Below are 23135 nucleotides of genomic sequence, written 5' to 3' on the forward strand. Positions count from 1 at the left end.
TTGACATGGTAATTACAGACACGAGACCTGAGTTTAGCAGTACTGTAGCATTCAGGCACAAGGTTTTCCCCTCTCATGGAAAACACTTTTTATTGTCCACAACAAATGGGCATGAAATGTGACCGTTCTTTATTTGCTGCTCCTCATAGCATATCTTTAGTGATATGTGGCACATTTTGCATGACTGAGCATGAAATAAATACAAAAGGCCATTGGTGAACCCTTTTCATGATAAGCAGTATTTAGTTAGGGGTATTTTTAATTGCCTTTGAATGAGGCAGGGAAATGGGATGTCTATTAGATATGAAATTAACGGCTAGGTTTGAACCATGGGGATATATACATGATTTGTCTTGGAACATTTGTAAAAGATTACAGGGAAAAAGATACATTGAAAGGAATTACAACAATGATATCAGCCAGTACAAATAATGGGCAAAAAATAAATGAATACCAAGACTGATTACACATGCATGTCTTGGGGCAAGGTTTGCTTTGAAGTGCTACAGGGCTTATGCATTCACAAATAATAAAAGTTGAAGAATGCAAAAGAAAAGAAGAGGATGAATGCAAAACATTTGCCTTCAGTTTTGTAATGGGTGCAAACAGTACTTGCAACTAGGCAACATCCTAGAAAACTTCAGTTCAAAAAAAAAAAAGTTTTCCATATAAACTATTCACAGTAAGGTCACATCTGACTATATTTCACCGTTGCAAGTAAATTCATACAAACTGACAATCATGTCTTTTACACTAGAGCCTGCACACATCTCTCTTCCAACACTCCATATGTAGCAGCATAGGGCTGCATTCATTACCAAAACTAGCTGTACAGGTTGTGAAGTTCATTACTGGCCTTTGCCAACGGTATGGAGCTTATAGCATTGCCACAATCATCTGTGCAGTTCCCAACCCTCCCCTCCAATCAGAGAAATCTAGACACGAATAATCCCTATTTTTATAACTAAAATGTTTTTTTCTGACAATGACATGGTTACACAATATTTAGTTGATGACGTTTTCCTTATGCACACAAATGTTATGAAAGTGCTACACCGTATGTACAGACTAGTACAAGTACTGAGGTGCTGATTCTGAGGCACGATAGCTCTAGCTTGAGATGCAGTATTCCGTTACCTGTAGTGTTAAAACAGCTGGTAGGCTATCAACCTGTGAAACCTATTACCACATTCTTTTGTAATTCAGGCATACTTACTCCTGAAACTCCTATTGTGCATACAACTGGTGCCAATACGCTGAATCCTATGAATACAAATTACCAAGCAGTTCCAGCATAATATATCTCAACAAATTATAACAAAAAATAGTTTCTTGATAATGTTAATACTGTCCTTTTCAAACATTCCTGTATTCATGATCTTACATCTGTCATGGGTAGTTAGCAGCAGTCTTCCTAATATATTACAGGGTTAATCTTTTCCACACATATATATGCCCGAGGAAGTGAACATTTTTAAAAAATGTTTTATTATACTTGCGAATGTTTTTTCTGTAACTGAGAAAAAAGTGCTAAAACATGACTGATAACAACAGTGACAATTTATTACCTAGCATCTATCATATGCATAACAAAGCCAGTGTTTACTGACATTTTTCTGATGCTAGTGGTAATTTGGTGGTCTTTTTTGTGCAGCTCTAACCTACTGAAAAACCACCTTGTGAGCTTACTGATGTTTTTGTAAACATAATGAAGATTACAAAGACTGGTTCTAAACACACTGACTCGCTGCTTCTCTATATGCAAACAGTAGTATGCATTCTGCTCTGATGCAATTACCTGTTTCATTTAGAGACCTGTTTAAATTTTATTTTGCATTGTACTTTTAATGTAATCATGTCAATTCAGTACCAAATGTTATGATGGTATAAAGGCAAAGCAAAAATCTGCAACAAATGGCCAAGTGTAAAGCATAGCTGAGTGATTTTACTTTGGCAAGTTATGATTGTGACTGTTAACAACAAACACAGGAAAGTTCTGTTGGCTGATAGTTTATAAGAAAGATGCATTTGACTGGTTTATTACAGAAGTGCACTTCAGTCCTCAGCCATGTCTTCATCGTAATTGTACTGAACGAGGCTTTCATGCAGAAACATGCTCAAAGGTCCATCGATCAGTTTGTGCTGGGTTTGAGTTGTCACTGCAGCAGGAAAAGGGAAGGACGAGGTAAGGTAACCAGAGTCCAACACAGACTTGCTTTCTAGAGAGAAAACCAAGCCTGACTGAGGACGTGGAAGCTTCAAACTGCCCACGGATTTTTTCCTCCTGTCTTTCTGCTCCTCGAGTTTCTTGATGCGGTGTTGAAGGCAGAGGATCTCCTCTACAAGTAAACACTGGTGCATGTACTCTGCTGGTCGACCCCCACGCAGAATCTGTGCTGGGACGCACCATCGCAGGTAGCATTGTGACCAGATCCATAACATGGCAGGTGCAGAGTTGATAGGAGCCAGAACATCACTGTCAGGCTTTCGGAACAAGTCACTTTTCTTTTTCTCCAGGTCGTAGAAGTCAGTCAGCATGTGTGCGTAACTGAAGGTAGTTGTCTTCTGCTGTCGCTTCAAAGATCCTCGAGCAATGCTGATCACTCCCTCCAGATCAGAAGATGTGTGCAGGACGAAAAGAGGGTTGTTGAAAAGCAAGACATCGTCTTCAGAGAACTGAAGGCTCCACTCCCAAGCACTGGGTAAACAGATGTTGGCCAATTTCCGACCTTCACGGAAGAAACGCCTGCGCTCCCAGGCTGAGTCAAAGAGGAAGGTGTCAAAAATTCCCAGGTGTGCTGTATCCCACAATGTGGTGAGGAATGTCTCGCTGAAGGCAAAGCGTGAAGGGAACTGCTGCAGCAACTGCCAAACACTGTCCAGGAAAAGGAGGAACACTGGGCCCTGCCAAAATGAAAAGTTCAGAAAAAAATCAGTTACATAAGTATAGCTTAAGATAACATGATGAAGACAAGCCAATCAAGAATTACATCCACAAGACATCTAAAGTATGGGAATCAATGTCAAAATCAAGCAACTCATTTCCAAATAAAGCATGATTAACACTGTTGTTTCAAACGTTTAAGATATGACCCACAACAGCAGGATCTCAGAGGGCCAATCACTGACACAAAGCATGTTACACCATCAAAACAATCTTAGCAAATAAGCTACACACCCATGGAGACAGACATACATGCCAGATAGCTGAAACCAAATCAGGTTTGTGATTATGTAGTGAATCTAGTGATTATCTTCGAAAAAGATGAGGATAAGTTGTGGCAAAAACATCTTTTTTATCTCCAAGTAGCAAAAATGGAGACAATCAGTTTCCTTCTACATGAGGCAAAACAAATAGTAAGAGCTTAAATAGGTTCTTAGCAAACTAAATAAGCATCCAAATCGAATCTTCCAATATCTGATGTAAGTGCCAGTCTCCATGACAGGTACAAGATGCAAGCATGGACAAACAGGAAGTGGTGCAACTTCATCTTTAAAAAGGATGACATTTCAGCAAACCATCATATCAATAACTTTATCAAATCTTTTATTTCATGGTAAATGCAAAAAAACAATGAAAAAGAAGGGAAAAGATGAAAAAAAGAACTAAAACCAATAAAGTTATCAATCACTAATTGTAATCCCAGCACAATAAGGGGGAAATGGTGTTTTTTCGCCGAGCCAGCAACTAAGGCTATGTCACAGCAAGGCAGCCAGCCCTGTAAACAGATGTCACATGCAGAGAAAGAACGTGTCCAAGACAAGAGCTGAACCCAGGACAGCCAACCTTCACTGCATTGGTGATGGGCTAACCACCCCGTAATGCCAGCAGAAGTCAAAAAGCTTGGTCTTTTGAAAAGTGTTGTGGTGAAAATTAGCTGTCCACAATCTTCAGCTTTTATATTTAACGAATAATATGCACTGATGAGACTAATTCACAAAATAGCAAACTAAATCAAGAGAGTGTTAAAAAAAAATTGCCTTGTCATTTTCAGGTGTTCCTTGTATCAAATGATTTCTTCGTTGGAAAGGATGACCCATAACCGTCCACTCCCTCTGTACCAGAAATGAAAAGCCTTCCTGTGTTCGGAAGTAGGGGTCGATAATAAGTTGTGCCAGACACGACACCACACAACTCAAATCAACAGCTCTTTCTTCTGTTAAAAGAAAAAAAACCCCAACCAGAGTAAGTTTTTGCAAACATTATGACAACAGTGACATCGACATTATCCAGTTATAGAATGGATATTACAAGAATAACAAGTGCAAGATTAGTCATATTGTTTGGCTACTCAGTCAGAGGCCAGATGTTAATGACTACACTAAATAACTTTGACTTAGAGAAGTGGTAATTGCAAGTTGACAATAAAATTATAACTGGAAAAAGTTTATGAAAGAAAGCAATCCATGCAATGCCAGGTACCATTTGTGAAAAGCCCACTATTGCACAAATTTATAAGAACTATATGACATTCTGATACTTGTTCACCGAATCAGTATGCCATTATTAATTCCTACTCTTGGTAAAAATCTCTCTCTTGAGTTAGCCTTGTCCTCACCTTTCAAGGCTACTGACACCTTGCTGATCAAAAGATCCGCTACTTCCGCTGCAGTCTTAAGGCAACGGCCTACGTTGATCAGCCATTGGCTACCATCCAGCTGTGACAGCCACGTTGCATCTTGTCTGAAGAATTCACTATATGTGTCTGAAAGATCACCATAAAATTAAAAAAAAAATAATTGGTAGAAAAATATAGATTGTGAACTGAACGGATCTGATTAAGGTGATAACTAATAATTGTGTGCATGTATGTGCAAACATGAGAACTTTCTGTCATTCCTGAAAATAAAATGAGATAATTGCCGCAGAGGTGGAAGCTGTCAACAGATGTGTAGAGAATAATGAAACATGAGAGTTACATTTTGATTAACATTTTCTGTCAGTCATTGTCTTAGTCTTCTGTGCAGTCACAACAGGCCATAGTAATGAAAAGAAGGTAAGTTGGTCCAAGTAAATCAAGGGAAAACATCTTGTCCCCACAGTTATAAAGTAGCGTCCAGATTCAACAGATGCTGCTTTACTCCTGGGGTAAAGTAACAGAGTAATATCCATGGAGTCTGGGAAGTGCATCGTAACTATGCAGACAAGATGTTTTCCCTTGATTTTTCTCATGGATGATGACAAACCCTCGCTTCAGGACGACATGCCAGATTTACCTCTATGCACATGTGAACAGAACAGTCTCCTGTGGTGTTACATGGTGGAAAGAGGTGCTTGCCACAAATAGATATGATAATAGCACTTCTATAGCTCACTTCCTAGCTAGCAGCAAAGCTCAAAACGCTTTGACATATGCAATCGGTCAGCAATATCCATGTAGATTAGCAGATTCTACAGCACAATCTCACCATAGGCAAGCTCAATATGTTGTACAGAAACTAAACAAGTAAAACAGCCATATCACACAGAGCAACATTTGAGGTCTCCCTGAGTCAATGGGAGGTGAAGAAAGATTCGTTGGAATAATTCATTTCAAGTTTTAGGACAACTTGTTGAGTATCTAGGCACTGAAGAAGTAAACTCAACAGAAGGCTAAAAACACACATGGCGCAAGATGACATAAAACCACAAATTGTGATATAACACTCATCATCAGCAACATTGCTGAGGCTTATAAATCCAAGATCTATTCTGCTAAACCTGCAGCCATAAAGCACAGTTTCACAGATCAGAAAAAGGAAAACCTCTTTGTCTGCAGTGTCGAAAAAGTTAAGTTTCAGTGAAGTAGGCACAAGTAATCCCACAAAGTCAAGAACTTCAAGCAAGATAGCAAAATGAAGAATAGGATTTGGAGACCGTTAGCAAATGATGTCTATGGGAAGAAACCATGTGGCACAGGCACTGAATAAAATCAAGAACAAAGGAAACAATGCAAACAAAAAGCACAGGTCAGTTGGAAACACCAAATTTCAACATGGATTCACAGACGATACAAAATGACAGAGCAGTCCCCCCAAGCCAGTTAGGCGAATAAATGAGCAATACAGTCACCTTTGTGGTCCCAAGGTGGAAAGACTTACCTGTCATGCACAGTGCCCTGAGTTTGATGCTGCTAGTGCGAATGTCAGCCACAGATGGGCAGGTTTCTGTCAAGTCAACAATCTTCAGGTCCCTGTTGCCGCTAGCCTCCTTGACCGCTAACACCATTCTGCAGAAGTAAATCACATCCTAAATACAAATGGCCTTCTTGCACATGTTCATGTGTAGGTCTGCTCGCAAAGAAATACCAGTGGGTATGCTCGTTATAATTCAAGGAATATGATTTTGATGATTTTGTCATGTAAATGTAATGTGTTAATGTAAATGTAATGTGTTAATGTAAAATAAATGTTAAAAAAAAAAAAAAAAAAGAAGGAACTGTACAGGTTGACAGTAAATAAAGGATTCGCTTGTTAAAAAAAAAAAAAAAAAAAGAAATACCAGTGGGGGTTTCTATGAGTTTCACACACAAACGTCCATAAATTTTCAGATCTCCACATAGGCAGAGGTCTGCAATCACTGCAGGCCAGGAATGTAGTTTTAGATACTTATATAATACAGCTCTTCATTACTACATTGATAATATGATACACTAATATCTATTTTACAACTTATGTTTAATATATATAGTTAAACCTCAGCACTGTATGTCTTCGTATATAAATTTCTACTACATGTATAAGTGTATTTATTTTCTTTCATATTATGCTGACCTGTGTGACAAATATGAAAGTGTTGTGAATTATGTATACAGTATTTAGGGAAGTGGGTATGGGGATTTAGTAACACTGCAGCGAGGTACGAATTATTCCCATAACAATGATGGCAATATGACTGAAATATTTGTTATTGGAACCATTTTCTATATGGAGGTACATTTTGATGCCTCAGTTTGACTGTAGAACTCACTTTTCTTCACAAGTCTTGAAATCAGAGTCTGGTAACAAGACTGACATTCGAATCAGACTGGCTCCGTTTGCACATGTGTATGACCATGTCTGAAGAGAAAATTGTAAAAGAAACAAAACTGATCAAATCATCACCATATCATTAGAATTTGTTTTCATATAAAGTATAAAGCCTTTATACAACCACATTTAAAAGAATTTATTACACATATCTCTTATACAAATACATTCAAAGCCTTAGAAAAAGCAAAATGAAAAAAACAAATCATACTTCTTAAAAGATGCTAACTGAAATTATTTTCCAAAATTTTCATTCTGTACACAATGAAATATGCTGGAAAAAAATTGGATTGAATAATTATACCTAAAGAAATACATTTATCAGAATAGATCTTCCATTACATGTGAAACTCAATAGCTATAGCTTTTATCAGAAGCTTTTAAGAAATGTATCAAAAAAAAAGCTTACTGGCAATCTCTCTCCCACATACTGGTTTGCCATTCTGGTAAGCTCAGAATCAGTAAGGAATGTGGGTATCACAAAATATTCCGGCAAGCTGTGAAAAGAAAAATCCCAGAAATGGACATGCTAGAGTAAGTGTTGTTATAGTGTCTTATTTATAATGATACGCATTGACATCTACAAATGACAGAATTAAATATGCTCTCTGAATGCATACACATGTGCACATAAATTTAGTAATACTGTACGATGACATACCAATAGCATTTCCATAAATTATGAAGAAATTTATTCTGCTCAGAATCACGAGGACAAGTGCTGGACCCTGGTGGTTAGTACGCTTAATTTCAGAGTAGAAGCTCACCAGTTCGGGGATCTATGACTGGCCAAAAACTCTGCTCAACTAGCAGAAGGATCTGATTTAAAAGGAAAGGCTAGGGCAGTGGAAGAAGATTGAGGTCTGAGCCTTGCAAATGAAGCTGTGATATGGGGAACCACAAAAGGTTTACTATTTCTATGACCACTAGGCTATGGGACTCTAACTCTACCTTTTTTAAAATTACAATTTTGACTAATTTAAACAAGTATAAAATGCCAGTGTATAACAGATGTGGAGATATTTAGCTTCTTTTGTTATCAATCATCCAAATTAGTGAGAATGAATCTGATATGAGAAAATAAATGTTGTTGATGTGCCCACAGCATGCAAACCCATGGTATAAAGAAGAAGGAAATGTAAACTGTAGAAGGACTTTTCAAGAAAAAGATGTTTTGATCTGGGTTCACAACTGGTGTTTCTCACTTTAAGCTCATATGAAATTCTCTGTTGACATCAGTGACTCGCCATTTCCCATTGCACTGGAGGCGAAGTAATTCTGCATCCCAGTGACTCTGTTCGTAAAACTTGTTGCGTAGTGTATTTTCTGAAAAAAATGAAGAAAAATGTTGGCTTTTAAAAATATGAAAAAAGAACTTGTTTTGACCAAATGGTTAGCTGCAAAATGTCAACAACTACAGGAAAATATATGTAGCTTCCAAAACTAATATTTGCAAATCACTTTCAATCTGATTGTTAAAAAAATCTCTCGTACTGACAGATTGCTGGCTGCTGAAAGTTTTACAAAACAGAAGGATAAAACAATGGTTACCTGTAAACTTGCCATTAAGCCCAAATTCATAGGCAAAAAGTAGATCACTGCGGTTGGGGCAGGAGTGGTGCAAAATGGCTTGGACTATCTGTAACACAAGGCAGATCGCAAAGAAAGATAATTATTGCTTTAAGTTATAGTCATTGATGAGAAATTACAACAATACTTGGGAATTGCTTATTAGGTCACTGATAGAATTAAGCCTCAATAATTGTAACTCGAATGTACATCAGATGCTTCCCAGCTATTTAAGTAATAAATTTATAAAGTTAAAAAAATATACATAAAGATGTATTTCAAATCTTAGTGTCATTCACACAGCTGTCAAGCAGTCTAGACATTTAAATATAAGAAATAAATCTAATAATAATAATAATAATGATAAAAGAACAAGCATCAAAATTAGTAGCAACACAAACCACTCTAAAATATATTAAATTAGAGCTGTTCTTTAAAAAAACTGCATCCTGTTAACAAAATTCTGAAAGAACAGAATTTAAAGAAAAAAATTATTGACAAATATCATCTAAATATTCTTGCATCTAATGGATATATCATGAAAATTATTCATTAGTGAAAACAAAACAAAACCAACAAAAATTACTTACCCTCTTTGCCTGATCTTTTGGAACAAATTTAAAGCCAAACACATGTAGCTGAAAATCCTGAAAAGTAGAAAATTAATTTTAATTTCATGTTACAAGAAAAATCCATATAAGAATAACATATTTTTTTGGTCAATATACAGTATTACCAAATTGTGACAGTCAACAAGAGAATAACCTGCATGCACACTGGTCCAAACACAGACAGAAATGCAAGAGTGCACACATATGCAAGCACACAAACATGCACTCAACTCATACACCCACACATTGCATGCACACACACACACATATGATTAATCATATACATGGGCACTGTTTTGTCCAAAAGCTCTTTTTTTTATGTTTGCACAATTTCAAACCACTTTAGTGACCATCATCCGACAATACTGATTTATAAACATTTGCTATTCACATGTGCACCCTGTCATGCAAAAGTTCAAATAATCATAGAAGACTGCAAAAAGGCATAAATCTGATAAGGATGCTTGCATTACCTTACAGTGTATTTCCAGATATTTGGTGCTGGGACTAACAACACTGCCCGGTTGTAGAGTCTTTTTTTTTCCTCCAGAAAATACTGAAATATTAGAAACATGTCCTCTAATAGTGTTCCTCAGTGTACTTGATAACTCACCACCAACAAAAGAGCAAACTACATCATAACACACACCTACCTACTGTTATTTTTACACAATATGAAGATCACTTCAAATATATGTTGATGGAATTTTTGTTTAAAAATCTAATCTAATCTATTTTCACTCCTAATGTTTACTACTAACTGTGTGTTAAATGTCTGTATATGTATGCCTGCCCTTGTGAGCGAAGACAAATTTCTGTCCTGGGTCTCCTGGACAGACAAAAAAGTCTGTTTTGATTTTGATTTTTGATTTTTTTTGATCCAAAACAAACTTAACTTCAATGTTGTTGAAAGATTAATAATAAATATCGCTGTCTTTAGTCATTAATCTCCTGGCATCTAGATCAGAGCTGTTTGATAAAATTTTAGGATCTGTAATTTGCAATAAACTAAACCTAGTCATTAACAGAAAAATGTGTATGTGAGTAAGCCTTCAAAGTCTGCTACAGAAGTAATTAAACCAGATCAGCCATGAATTTCAATAGAATATATTTTTACCAGGTTATCTTGCATAGTTTGATAAGCTTATGACCTAGTATAAAAGTTTATAAATATTTATATCTAAGACAACTCGTATGAAGTGAAAGTGGCAGAAGTGATAAAGTAATATATTTTACCTTGAATTATGCTATCTATGCAGGTCAAAGGTGTATCGTTGTCATCAATCAGCTTATTCCGTTGACGAGATTTTGTCTGGAAGCACAAATAATATATTTTTTTTAAGGGGACTGTTCTCAAAGTGACTCAAAAACCCCCAATTAATTACACACTAAAAGCCAGCTTCAGTCGAGTCTACCTTCACCAGAATTATTACACATCAGACCGCCTAAAATTTCTAAAGAAACTTCATAACACAGCATGCTGCTATAATGTATCAAAAAATACCCCTCTCCCTGAAACAGCTAATGACACAAAAGGAGGGAAAATAAGGAAATACTGAGTGAGCAAGTAAGCTTTGCTATTTTTTCACAACTGAAAATTGTACCAAGAACTTTCTCAGCAAATTTTAAGTACTATTCTCTCCTCTAGACTTGAGATGCATGAAATATTTTTCTTAGTATACCAAATGCTTCATTTACTTCCTGGTAATGAAGACCTGAAGACAAACTCTTAATCTACCTTTTCCCCCATCCATCACTCTTACGCATGAATAAACACTGCGCACTTTTACATATTTCATACTGCACATATTTTTACATTTTTGCCTTATTCTTATCTTGTAACTAGCACTTGTTCTGTCTTTCTTTCTTTTTTGGTAACTGCACTCTTCCCAAGTTCTACTTTCCCACTTGGATTAATAAAGTTGGTCATTTGTCATGAGTCATAATAATCATTTGAACACAATGGTGTACAAACAAATCATGATGAATGTATGTAAAAGCATTGTGGCAATTAATTATGAGTAAATAATTATTGTACAAGACTTAACATTTCCACTGTGTGTAACATAATGGTATATCTATGGCACAACATACACCACTAGAAAAGAACTTACATTTTCATATCTGTACACTGTTTTTCTCTCTCTCTCTCACACACAATTTACATTCTGCCTAATGAAGATCTCATAACTGAGAAGTCTAAGTATTCTTCAAATGAAAATTCAAAATTATTATCACACAAAAACTCTCACCGATTATATATATTATTTGTAAATTTAATGAAAACACTACAACCAACTTACTAAAAATACAGAAATTCCAAATTTATGTAGCAGCATAGACTTACGTTACTTCATTTTAAAAAAGTTTGGGGTGGGAATGAAAAAAGAGAAACTCAGCCTACACTCCAATAAGTTGTTAATAACAAAGAACTCATCTCTTGCATTAGATAAAATACTTGAACAGAAAGAGTTATAATATGTGAACAGAAATATTAAATTATATGTGTACTATAATAAAAAAAATAATTTCAAACATCCTGCAAGGACATATGTACAGTGACTGTTTCTTAGGTTTGTTAAATTTTGTTGTAATTAAAATCTTTACACCAATAATTCTTTTATTAACAACTTTGCTTTGCGCCAACTGCTGTAGTTTAACAGGTACAGAGGGAGCTTTTGAGAAGGTTGAGAAGTAATCTGCTTCAAGCCAAATAGGGTAGGAGAGGCAGAGGGATTTCAGTAGGTTGTGATGTAATCTGTAAATATCTTGGGAGTTCAAAACACACGATGAATACACCAGATTGTTTTTAACTACTGTCTTTTTGTCTCTACTGCGTAAAGTCATTAGAGATCAAGATAATGAGTATTGAGATAATGAATTCATTGTAGAATCTGCTCAATTCAGCATCAGTTACCATGATGGTACCTCATGTTCCTCGGTATCAGTAATTAAACACCATACAACCTCTATACAACCTTCAAATCTTTTTTTACTTCAGCTAACATTGCAGCCCACTTGCCTTTTCTCTTCTCCACCCACACGCAGTTCTACACCCTCTCCAGCTGCTTAGGTGGCAATTTCTGTTTTTGATTGATTACACAATACAGATTTGAAAGACCAGTTGGAAGACCGGAGACTTCTCTACAGAGACCTTCTTGGATGTATGAGAGCTGAGAAAGATTCTCAGTCAATTACCCTGGGACCCTCAAGGAATCTGGCTTTTGTGTTTACAAGTTTCATTGCTGTTCACAAGGTGCTGTATATTGCTTTGAGAATGCTTATGCTTCAGAATTTGCCACTATCTACAGTATCTACAATGTGAACAAATTTAAAAGCAGTTAGGTTGTTTTTTTTTAAAGTCCTCTCACAGTGAATGAAGACCAAGTTTTGTGAGTTATTATCTGGACTTCTGAAAGAATTTGTAGGAGTGGAATGAACTGACAGAAATGTAAATCTTGTTTAAATGATAAATTTTAAGCAAAAATTACATTCTTTGTGACTGTAACAGGCTATAAAGCAAATAAAGTATAAAGAAAAGTAAAAGCTAAATCTGGATATGTTTATTCCTTATTACTCTTCAACAAGCATAGGGGACCAACAAAATTTGGATATACACAATATTATTTAAAGACAATTTTCTTGAGTGAACAAGCAAATATCAGCCAGTGGGAGAGAGATCTGTGTGCGTGTGCGCACAAATGTATGTGGCTATTTATGCATAGTGTATTAATATTTGCTGGGCAAAATGCAGATCTTCATAAAGGAAAACTTTCATACAAAAGTACCAGAAAGCATTAAAAGCATTAAAAGCATTAAAATCATTCAAAGAAAGAACAAAACTGTGACAACTATATGTTACTGGACATATGTGTTTCCTCTGATGTTTCATTTGTGCTAACCGCACAAGGCTGCTACCCCAGCTGTTGCAGTGCAATGTTGCTGTGTCTTGTGTCATTAGTGCTGCATTTTCAATGCTACAGCGAAGTGCAGGGTGGGCCACATATATGACGGGTATCTCTTGGTGAGTGTAATTAGACGTAGAATGAAATGGACAGCATGTGCCAGTTTTGTGTGGCCCATCCTGAAACAATCCCTGCTTGTATGTCTCCTCAGCAGTATATACAAAGCAATTCTGACTTTAATTGTGAAGTCATTAGGTACTCACATAGTAAGGGTCCTTTGGGTCCACATGCTTTAAACATTCAGAGACCAACCATGAACTCCACATTTCAGTTACAATTCTGGGGATCAATCACTAAGTCTCTTGCTCACAGTTTCTCACATGCACGTATATCCACTTCTTAATAAAATTTCCCATAGCCATATTATAGTTACATCAATACACTCACACACAGATATACACCTACATCATTTGTAGCTGAGGTAATATTTATCCAGATTCATCTGGATTCTTATGGATCACACTTTCCCCAATTTCTCTTAACAATTTTCTTGTCATGCTTATCAAAGCTTAGTGTTCAAGTCTCATTAAACCATAAGCGCCCAGCCCCCACCACCCATTCCACCCCATAAAGATGCCTGATTGTGCACAAGCATGCAAATATGGATGTACATGGATTAAGACATGTTTATATAAACTTAAACAGCGTGCTATTTTTAAACTGTTGCACATGGACTCAGATATAATTTTATGAACATAAATAATGTGTTCTTTTCTCTTCAGTTATAATAAAATACATGAATGGAAAATTGTTAGAAAACTCTCTCGTGCATGTCCTCCCAAAAACTTAAAAAAACAAAACAAAACAAAACAAACTAAACCAAAGCAACAAGCAATGGAGCACCAGGGCATACATTTAAATAAATCATTAACAGAAAATTTCACTTTTGGCTCAGACTAATTTCTGACAAGAAACTTGATGAAATATACTGACCAATGGAAATGGTATGAACATGAAATAACATTAAAAGTATATAAGAGTTCTATGATACTTAACAACATAAAAATTTGATGTCATGATACTTTCAAGAAACTGCAATGGTTTTAGTAACAACAATAACATTAATGATATCATCATGTCAGTTGATATGATGCAGTTTAATTACATAAGACTTGACTAAGAAATGACCAAAGTATATATAAATAATTGGACTTGATGTGACTAGTGCTCTGCATTCACACTTGGAAATGCACAGCAAGTGATTGTGTGGAATTATGGATGTGAGTAAATGTGAAAGGGTTCTAAATAAGAAAATAGCAATAATATTTTTTAATATTATTATGTAATATTTAATAATGTCAATGTAATAAAATGATTTAATAAAATGAGGAGGGCAACAGAATGATAACAAGTTCAATACAAATGGACCCAGCACCAAAGACCCCTTGTGAACTGAAAGGACTTGAATTTTGGGGATCTGCAAATTAAAGGTGTGAATAAAAAGAACTCGATGAACTAGTAACACTAAATAAAAGGAACTTGATGAACAGCTCAAGCATGCAGATGGTGTGAGATATATGTATCTCCAGGCAGAGGTAAGGCATGAAAAGCAAAGAAAATACAGGTATATGAGACTTTAGTCACCACAACAGGAACCGCATCAATCAGCAGCCAATCCGTAATTTTGGAGGTAGGTGAAAAATCTGGTAAGCTCTGCGGCACAAGCATGGGAGTTTTATTTGACAATCTGATGTCCAGCACTTCTTGCAGAAATTCTTGCTCAACCACTTACTTATGACAGGGCTCACTAACTTTTCCACTTCTGGCTCTAAGTCCTGTATAACCTAAATTTCTGCACATCATTGTTTGGACCATATTGCTGCAGAATATTTTTCACTGTACAATATGAAAAATGTCCACAAGTTCTGAAATACAAGTTTTCTTCCATATTTCATGCATACCATTATTTGGAAGAACTGTTTTTAAAAGAACACTTAAGCCACAAACAGATAAAACTGTACAACAAGAATCCAATGCAGACACTGCACAGAGGGGGGCTGCAATACAATAAGGGAGGGGATGGCAATGGTGGTTATGCTACACCAGTAATTGTAATAATAAAACAATAATAATGATAATAAGGCTCTTTTACAGCAAAGCAGCTACTCCTGGAAGCTGGTGTAATATGTAGAGAAAGAACAGAGATCCAAAGAACGGAGCAGAGGCACAGAACAGACATTAAGGCAACTGCAGAAGAATTAGTAATTATACCATGGAGATCATAGGTCAAGTAGGCTGCTAAGGCCCATAAGCAGAAAATCCATGCTGAGAAAATGCCAGTGGTTCTTTGGCACTTGTGTACAAGAAATGGTAACTAGCAGCTTTAATCTTTTTCAACTTAGCCTATTTTAGTTTTCTGAGATCTTTCACTAGTTAGGGCTTCAAGGATGATCCATGAACCACTGGGTTTTTTTTTTAAACATGACAAAGCAGATTGATTATGCAAAAAAAAAAATGTAGATGGTGTGTTTTCAGCTTTTCACATTAATACATAGCAGATATTTAGCAATAAAGAAAAAAAGTGCCAATTGTAAAATAATAAAAGATTTCCTTGACTCACCTCTTTGTATGTGTAGGATGACTTATCCGCTGTGACAAAGCAAACTTTGAAGTTGGTGACAAATAAATTGCCAGACATGCCTTGTTTACGGTCAGAGTATGGTGCATACTTCAACACACTCTCAGCATGAGATATTATTTGCTCCCCTGGAAACAAAAGTGTTTCTATCAGATTCTCAATCAAGGACAAAGCAGGTTTTATATGGTATTGTATTGATGTATTAATGTTAACATTTTCATACTGTTTGTCCACATTAAAAATGTTATCTTTTATGAAAAAAAAGGAGACAGTGAGCAAAATTTAGAGTGGTTGTTGGGGGTTGGCGGACATAGATCAGCAAGCTGACAGCCAACCAGACAAATCTGACAGGTCATTAGGAAACACTGTGCCACGTACCTGGAAGGAGATTGGGTTGCATTAAATTTTCAAAAAATGCGGTGGCATTCTTTTCTACTTCCTCCTACACAAAAAAAAGGTAGTTTGGACATGAAAACAAAAACCATCAGCCACCCTTCTCCAACTAGTTAACGATCACACTCAAGCAAGATATCACATCCTTCCATGCAGCATTTTGTCATTTCAGAATTTTTACATTAAAACTAAAATAATTTTTTGAATTCCTCAGTTCTTACAGAGATCCATTCTCTCTGATCTCTATTTTCTACCTGAATGCTTATCCCTCTCTAATTTACTCATGAATACACTTTTATGCAATTTACACATATGTCTAAATATACACAATTTACACACACACAAATGCACCCATACCAGTCTGTCCCATTGCATGCATAAATCAAGAGTGTTACAATTAATGTAAAAAAGTTTGAAAAAGTAAGTGATTTTGCAACAGGGGCCTAAAAACTTCAGTGAGTTTAGGCTGGAGGTCTCATCACACAAGACATTGTGTAATAAACTGGACATGAGTCATGCAACAAAAAGCAAAACAAAACAACAACAAAAAAAAAAAAACAAACAAAAATTGTCTGGGGGTCTGAAAAGTAATTTGGCATTGGAGATATGAAAATCTAAGAGTTTAGGCTGAAGGTATCATCACATAAGACATTGTGAAATAACCTGACATAAAAGGTGATACTTCCCCATTACTTGTTCTAAAAAATTAGTGACATAATGAACAATAAAGGTCACAATAATTTTAACAAATAAATACTGCGCTGCACTTTTTCTGGAATTAGTCATAAAGATATTCAATACTTTTATTAGGAGAGGGAAGGAAGTGGGAGGCTAAAATAGGTTTAAGTGGGAATTTGAAAATACCCTCATTTTATGGACAAGAAACTCTGACCCTCACCTACATTACACACTATTCAATCCATTTAAACACGAATCTAGCCAAAGACTTGATAAATCTCTCCAAACCAATTTCTTCCTTTTATTATAAGTAGGGAAACAATCATAAGCCTAATGACAGACTTTCAGTTGTATTATTAAGTAAATATATAACTTATTTGCCCTGTCAATGCTATCCATGTAAAGATTTCTGCAGAAACCTGGACTGAAAAGACTTCTATTTTCGTAGTAGGTATTTCCCTAGCATCAAGTAAGAAGACCATGCAAAATCTCACAAGGAAACTGCCCATCAATGAGCCCTTACATTCCTTCTGCAAATGAATACACAAATTTAGAACATCCGGATTTCCTTACTCAGCTAAGTGTTTTTGAATTTAGGTAAGTGAAATATAATTGTAACAAGTTTTGTCATGTAAAATTTGTTTCACTATAACAGTAAGGTTCACTGTATGATCTTAAGTGACTGATAAAAACAGAAATAAAAAAGATCAAGATAAGAACAGATTAAAAAAATGCACATGCAGGCAAGAATGCCACACTGGAGGGTGGGGGTGTCACCCAGTAGTGTAGTGGTTAAAACACTTGCTTGTCACCACTGCATTGAGAGGGTCAGATCTCACCCTAGGACACTGTATGTAATTCCTGTTTACAGGCCCGGCCATCAAGGGTTTTCTCTGGGTACTCCAGTTTCCTCCCCTAATAGAGTGAAATCACCTCTAGGTGGAAGCACTTTCACACCAAAACAACCAATCAGCGTGCACACATGCATACATACCTCCCCCAACCACCAACACACAAAATGTAGTTCAAGAGCTTTTGACCCTGACACCTTTAATTTTACTGGTTCAGTAATGGTGACACAGGAAGGAGGTTCAAGCATAACGTTAACAAAGGAAACAGAATATGAAGAGAAAGAGCCTATATGTTGGTGTGTGCATACTATCATGACGGATCTATCTAAAGATACAACAATGAGTTTTCAATGTCCTGATAGAACAAAGAGCACTTGTGAACAGATGAGCACATCAGCTTGAAGTGTTTTACGGAAGCCTTTAATGGTGCTCTTATCAGAGATGAATTCAAATGACACTAAAAATAAGAGCTGCCTTTACTGTCATGCTAGAGTTGCACTGTCTGCTTTAATGAAAGTCTATGGTGGGGCAGCTTTAGAAAACTAATTTTTTGCAGTGACCACTAATTCATTCCATCTTAACTTGATGGTCAATGTGAAAGATGAAGCTTTAGATAAATATGCAATATTTATTCAGCAAAACTGGTTTTGATGTTCTTCATAGCTTTGAAGTGTGCCATCTGCACACTTGTAAAGCTATAGATAAAATATTTTAGTTTTTTAGGAACGGATAAACAATAAAAGTTTTTGCTTATAATGATATAAGAGAAAAAAATGATTTCTTTGACACTGCTTTAAATATAACCATAGTACAAGAGGAACAAATATCATGCAGAAAATTGAAATTAAGAAGGTAAAGTATAAGCTGACAACTTTTCTCATGATTAAACAAATTATTTCAGGTATCAAATTTGCACTTAAGTGTAGGGTGTGGTGTATGCACTTGTGTTTGTGTGTGTCCATCTGTATGTGTGTTTTGTGTGCACACGCTTTATGATTACAGTGTCTATCATAACTGATATTTTTGAGTGTGTACTCTGATTTGTACCTCCAAATTTTGTAACTAGTATGGTGTGTCAAAGTAACATGCTGTTTTGCTCAGCCCTCCCCTCTAATATCCAAAATACCACAACAGAAAAAAAAAGGAAGATCTATGTGTCTGGGATTCGGGGGTCAGGAATAATTTTTTTGAGCTTCTAGGTATACATGAGAAGAAAAATATCAACTGTTCACTCTCAATACAATCAGTCACAATAACTTTGTCATTTCAACTGCATTGATAAATTATGTGTGAATACATAAAAACTGAATTTACGGTGAGCTGGGATGAGTTCATAATTGAAAAGAACAAAGAAAGCTGCAGGAAGTAATTGGGGCGGGGGGCAGATATCAAAAGAGGTGCAAATTAAATTAATGTGACTAGAATAAGGAAGATGTTATGACAATAGCATTATTAAACACTAACAAAACCAACACTAATGTGACCAAAAACTTGCTGTCTCCAAAGATGAAGCGAGAAGCCAGTCAAGCAGAGAAAATTAAGATATTTGAGCATAAAAAGTATCAAAATAGGAAATAAATGAGTTTTTAAGTGAAACAAACTTTCAGTCAAGGCTTTTGCCATAGTGCGCTCTGTAGAACCTGAAAGTGTCTTGATTTAATATCCCAACAGATAATTATCCCTATGTAGCATTTTCAAAACCCCTTTTCGGCTTTCTTTGGTGTCACCTACCCACTACTGGATTTTAATTTTTTATACCACTGCACATCAGTGAATAATTTTATTGGGGTATAAAGCAAATCTTTGTTGATTTAAAAACTGCTCTCAACTAATGACTCGAGTCTTCTGAAGGATTTGATTTCTTTTTCCTTTCTGTTAGCACATGTTTATATAGTGCACATAACTCTGAAAGAAAATGTTGACAGAAGGCTGGATGATAAGCAGTGGGCATAGGGGTTGGGTAGGGGATCCAGACCATTACTGTATTGACCCATTAATGAATTCTCTGCACAAGTGTACTAGCTCTCATATGTTTGTGTGTGTCTGCCTGGATGCATGGGTACACACCAACGGATGTTAACATACATATGTGTTTAAATACTAATCTTAACAAAAAAAAAGTAAAATGTGATTCCACCACATCTTGTCTCTCTGTTTTGCACTTTCCAAGTACATGCCACTGAATATATAGATAATTGGTTTCTAATTAACACTAGGTAATGATCAATTTTCAATTCTAAAAGAAAGTTAGGCACTAAAGATATTGGGATATCAAATGCTCATAAATGAAAGAAAATATACACTTTCACAAGCTTATAAACTGGTAAAGCAATGCACGTATAGATAAAAATATTAAATACTTCTGAATAAATGATGGTAGAAAACATAAATACTTCTGAATGAATGATGGTAGAAAATATCTTTTGAGTGCACTCATACATATTTAAGGACATGAAAAAAACCACATAATCTGCTCAAATGTACCATTGGAAAAGTAAAAAAAAGATCAAACAAGTTAGGTCAGAAAGAGATAGATACATAAAAAAAATAACATGGAGATTCTATGTGCACTAATTATAAATTAAATTTTCAGCAGCCAGCTATCATTATGAATGAATAGCAGGTCTCTTTGTATATATGCTTGTGAGTGCATGTGTGATTGTCATACATGAGTGTGTGTGTGAATGAAAGAGAGTGGCAGAAAGAAAGACAGGGAAACAGACAATAAAAGACAGTGTTTCAATCTTGGTGTATTTTAGTTCTGGCATTATGTGCTAGAGGTATTTCAGCTTGTATACAGTTTTTGCCTACTGTGACCAAACAGTAAGAAGTAGCCATCTTGGTAGTTGGCATCAACTTGAAGAAGATATAGCAAGTCTATGATGAAATTGTGGCCTTGAAACCCCTCACCTTGATTTTAAATGATTTTAGGCAGTAACACTTTCGACATCTAAAAGATCAACCCAAATCACATCAGCATTTTTGTCACATTGTTTGGGGAGATGAACTACCAAGATGGATTTTGATGTCCCAACCACTGCAAACTGCCTTAAATTTACAGACCTTGGCATGCAAAACAGCCATGCAAGCACTGATTGAAATGAACACATATATCAAAAGCCATTGCACTTAGAGATTTTCTTTACTGTCATTCCTGTTACTTGATATGTACTAAAGCAACATCCATATATATATATACACAGGCATGCAAATCCAAATAAGAGCTGTGAGTGACATGTATAAGCCCATGAATTTATGCAACAATTAAAGACTTAAATTCACATGCAATCTCTCACACAGAGAGCTAATAGATTTCTAATCCCTTCTGAGATAAGGAATGTGAAAATAGGGAGAGAAAACAGGCTGTTACATCAACATGCTTTACTAGCAGCCTATCACTAGTTTAATGCAGGGTTGATGAAAACTTCCAAGCTCACCGTTGCAGTTTTAAAAAATAAGATGCACCCTGAACAGGAGAAAAAAAAGCCATTTTTATGAAAACCTTTAGAGTTGCCTCATGTATTTACCAACAGTGTGCTGACCTTTCTTGGTTTTCATAAACCCTGCAACTGCAAGGATGCTAGCTGCCAGTTTCTCCTAAAACTGTGCTCCTTTTTGCTCTTTTCATAGAGAGTATAAGCAAACTAATGTGTGATAAAGGCCCAACAAATGAGAGTGACACAATTCTGGATGAAATCATCACTGTAATACTACAAGAAGCTTCCTTATACTAAAAGTTTTCATTGTATTAATGTCATATTATCATATGGCAGCTGCAAAATGAAAAAAATGCTTTCCCTACTCCAAAACACAAAAATACATAATTCAAGAGTATAAAAATAACAGAAGACTCGGATATGCGATGTTAAAGCTTAAAGTACATCCCTCACAGTAAAGTGCTGTATTAGTAAGCTGCTGCAAGAGTTTAGCATACAGTGAAAAAGAGCTACAACCATGACAGCATGGAGCATGATCACCCAGGATCTACTTACATCTGCTTACATGATATACTTACATCCTCATCATCCCCTTTTGTTTCTTCGTCTTCCTCATCTCCATCCTTAATTTCACTGATGTATGATTTAAATGTCTGAAAGTTTCAATGTTTGAAAAATGCAAACAATGGGATTTAGTACAGTAGGATATTTTTCCTGGTCACAAATTCTCGAAACGGAGAACCGCACGACCAGTTCTTCATGTGTTACCGCAGCTGTGGCAATGTCATAGTTCTGTTTATATAGTCACACACAATTGTGAAACTCTTATGAATTCCTCTTTAAGAACTAAATAAGTTATGAAATTTAATAATATTGCGTTGTTTAATTGCTTACTTGTTGAGACGTGAATATCTTCCAATTTTTAAAAGGATTCTATTAGTATTATGCTACTGTTTTTTCTTTTTGGTTTTATTGGATCATCTCACACAGGAATTTAACTGATGAAAGAAGCGTTGACATATATTTCGCATGACAGATTTAAAGCATAGAAAAAGATATAATGAAATATTTTGCAAGAGACAAAATGAAAATTTTGTAAATATCACTTGCTACATAGAAAGGTTCCCAAGCTAACCATCGCAGTTGACACAAACAGGGAAAGGAGGTTGGTCACATCACGCAAGAGATACGGAAGACTATGTTTCGTTTTATGCAACTTACCGCTTTTCCTTTCTCTTTCATTTCTACAACCTCGTGTTTATTGAGGTAGGAGATGAATCGCTTTGCCATGGTGACTCTAACCGCGTTATAAATCCATCCGGCTCAAGTCTATGTCGTCTGTCTGTGTTTCCGCCTCCAAAGTTATGGGCAGGTAACCCAAAAGCGTCATCGTGAGTGGCCTCCCCTTTAGATGTATGTCTATGGTGACATTAACCGAAGCTCATGGAAATGGATAAAAGTTCGTACAGCTAGCGCGTGTTTCCGTGGTGTGTTGTAAGTTGTGCGCTCGATGGGAGATATTGATTTTGTCTGTCGAATTAAATCAAGTCCTTTACATCTCTCCCCCCCCCCCCTGTAAAAAATGCTATCGACCATCTGTTGTCTGTATACTTCGCATTTGCTTGTCATGGCTTCTGCTGAACGTGTTATTTGTAACCTAATCTGTCGTCGATAAATCTTATTTATAAACTTAAAAAAGATCAAAACTGCAGCTTTTCCTGTAACCACCACTTATGCATTTTTTTGTTTGTTTACTCTTTAGATCAGCGATACCCACGCTTTAAAATAAAATTGGTTCTGCCATTGATCACGTTTGAACAGCTGAGCATAATATTACTGATTCACAACCGACTATTCTGTAGGGTATTTACAGTGCTTGCAGCATTAGTCGACGTATGAAAAGGGCTGAAGCAGTAGACCGATACTCAAATTAGTATGTCCCTGTAGACATCTATTGTTTGTAATTAGTAATTATTAGTCAAATTAGTTCTTTGATTACATTTTTTAATGCCTGCAGGCTATTAATTTCAGGTCTGCATATCTTA

The 23135-nt window shown here is 35.9% G+C and overlaps 1 protein-coding gene across 4 annotated transcripts; it reads right to left on the minus strand.

The window, feature by feature from the left end:
* Nucleotides 1-111: 111 nt before the first annotated feature.
* Nucleotides 112-22469, minus strand: LOC112554015 (myotubularin-related protein 10-B-like). 4 transcript variants are annotated; one of them, XM_025221571.1, is made up of 16 exons: nucleotides 22312-22469; nucleotides 21669-21743; nucleotides 16110-16173; nucleotides 15714-15859; nucleotides 13357-13383; nucleotides 10425-10500; nucleotides 9662-9744; nucleotides 9168-9224; nucleotides 8560-8647; nucleotides 8214-8334; nucleotides 7418-7505; nucleotides 6950-7038; nucleotides 6082-6209; nucleotides 4560-4706; nucleotides 3982-4157; nucleotides 112-2904 (listed from the first exon to the last, which is right to left on the minus strand). In XM_025221571.1, the coding sequence occupies exons 1-16, from the start codon at nucleotides 22378-22380 to the stop codon at nucleotides 2056-2058; spliced, it is 2283 nt and encodes a 760-aa protein (XP_025077356.1). In that variant the 5' UTR covers nucleotides 22381-22469; the 3' UTR covers nucleotides 112-2055. The 4 variants fall into 4 exon arrangements, with proteins under 4 accessions (XP_025077356.1, XP_025077355.1, XP_025077357.1 ...); XM_025221570.1 differs by lacking the exon at nucleotides 13357-13383 and adding an exon at nucleotides 14738-14806; XM_025221572.1 differs by lacking the exon at nucleotides 13357-13383.
* Nucleotides 22470-23135: the final 666 nt, after the last annotated feature.

Source organism: Pomacea canaliculata, linkage group LG13, assembly GCF_003073045.1.
Source record: "Pomacea canaliculata isolate SZHN2017 linkage group LG13, ASM307304v1, whole genome shotgun sequence".
In the NCBI taxonomy this organism is placed as follows: Eukaryota; Metazoa; Mollusca; class Gastropoda; order Architaenioglossa; family Ampullariidae; genus Pomacea; species Pomacea canaliculata.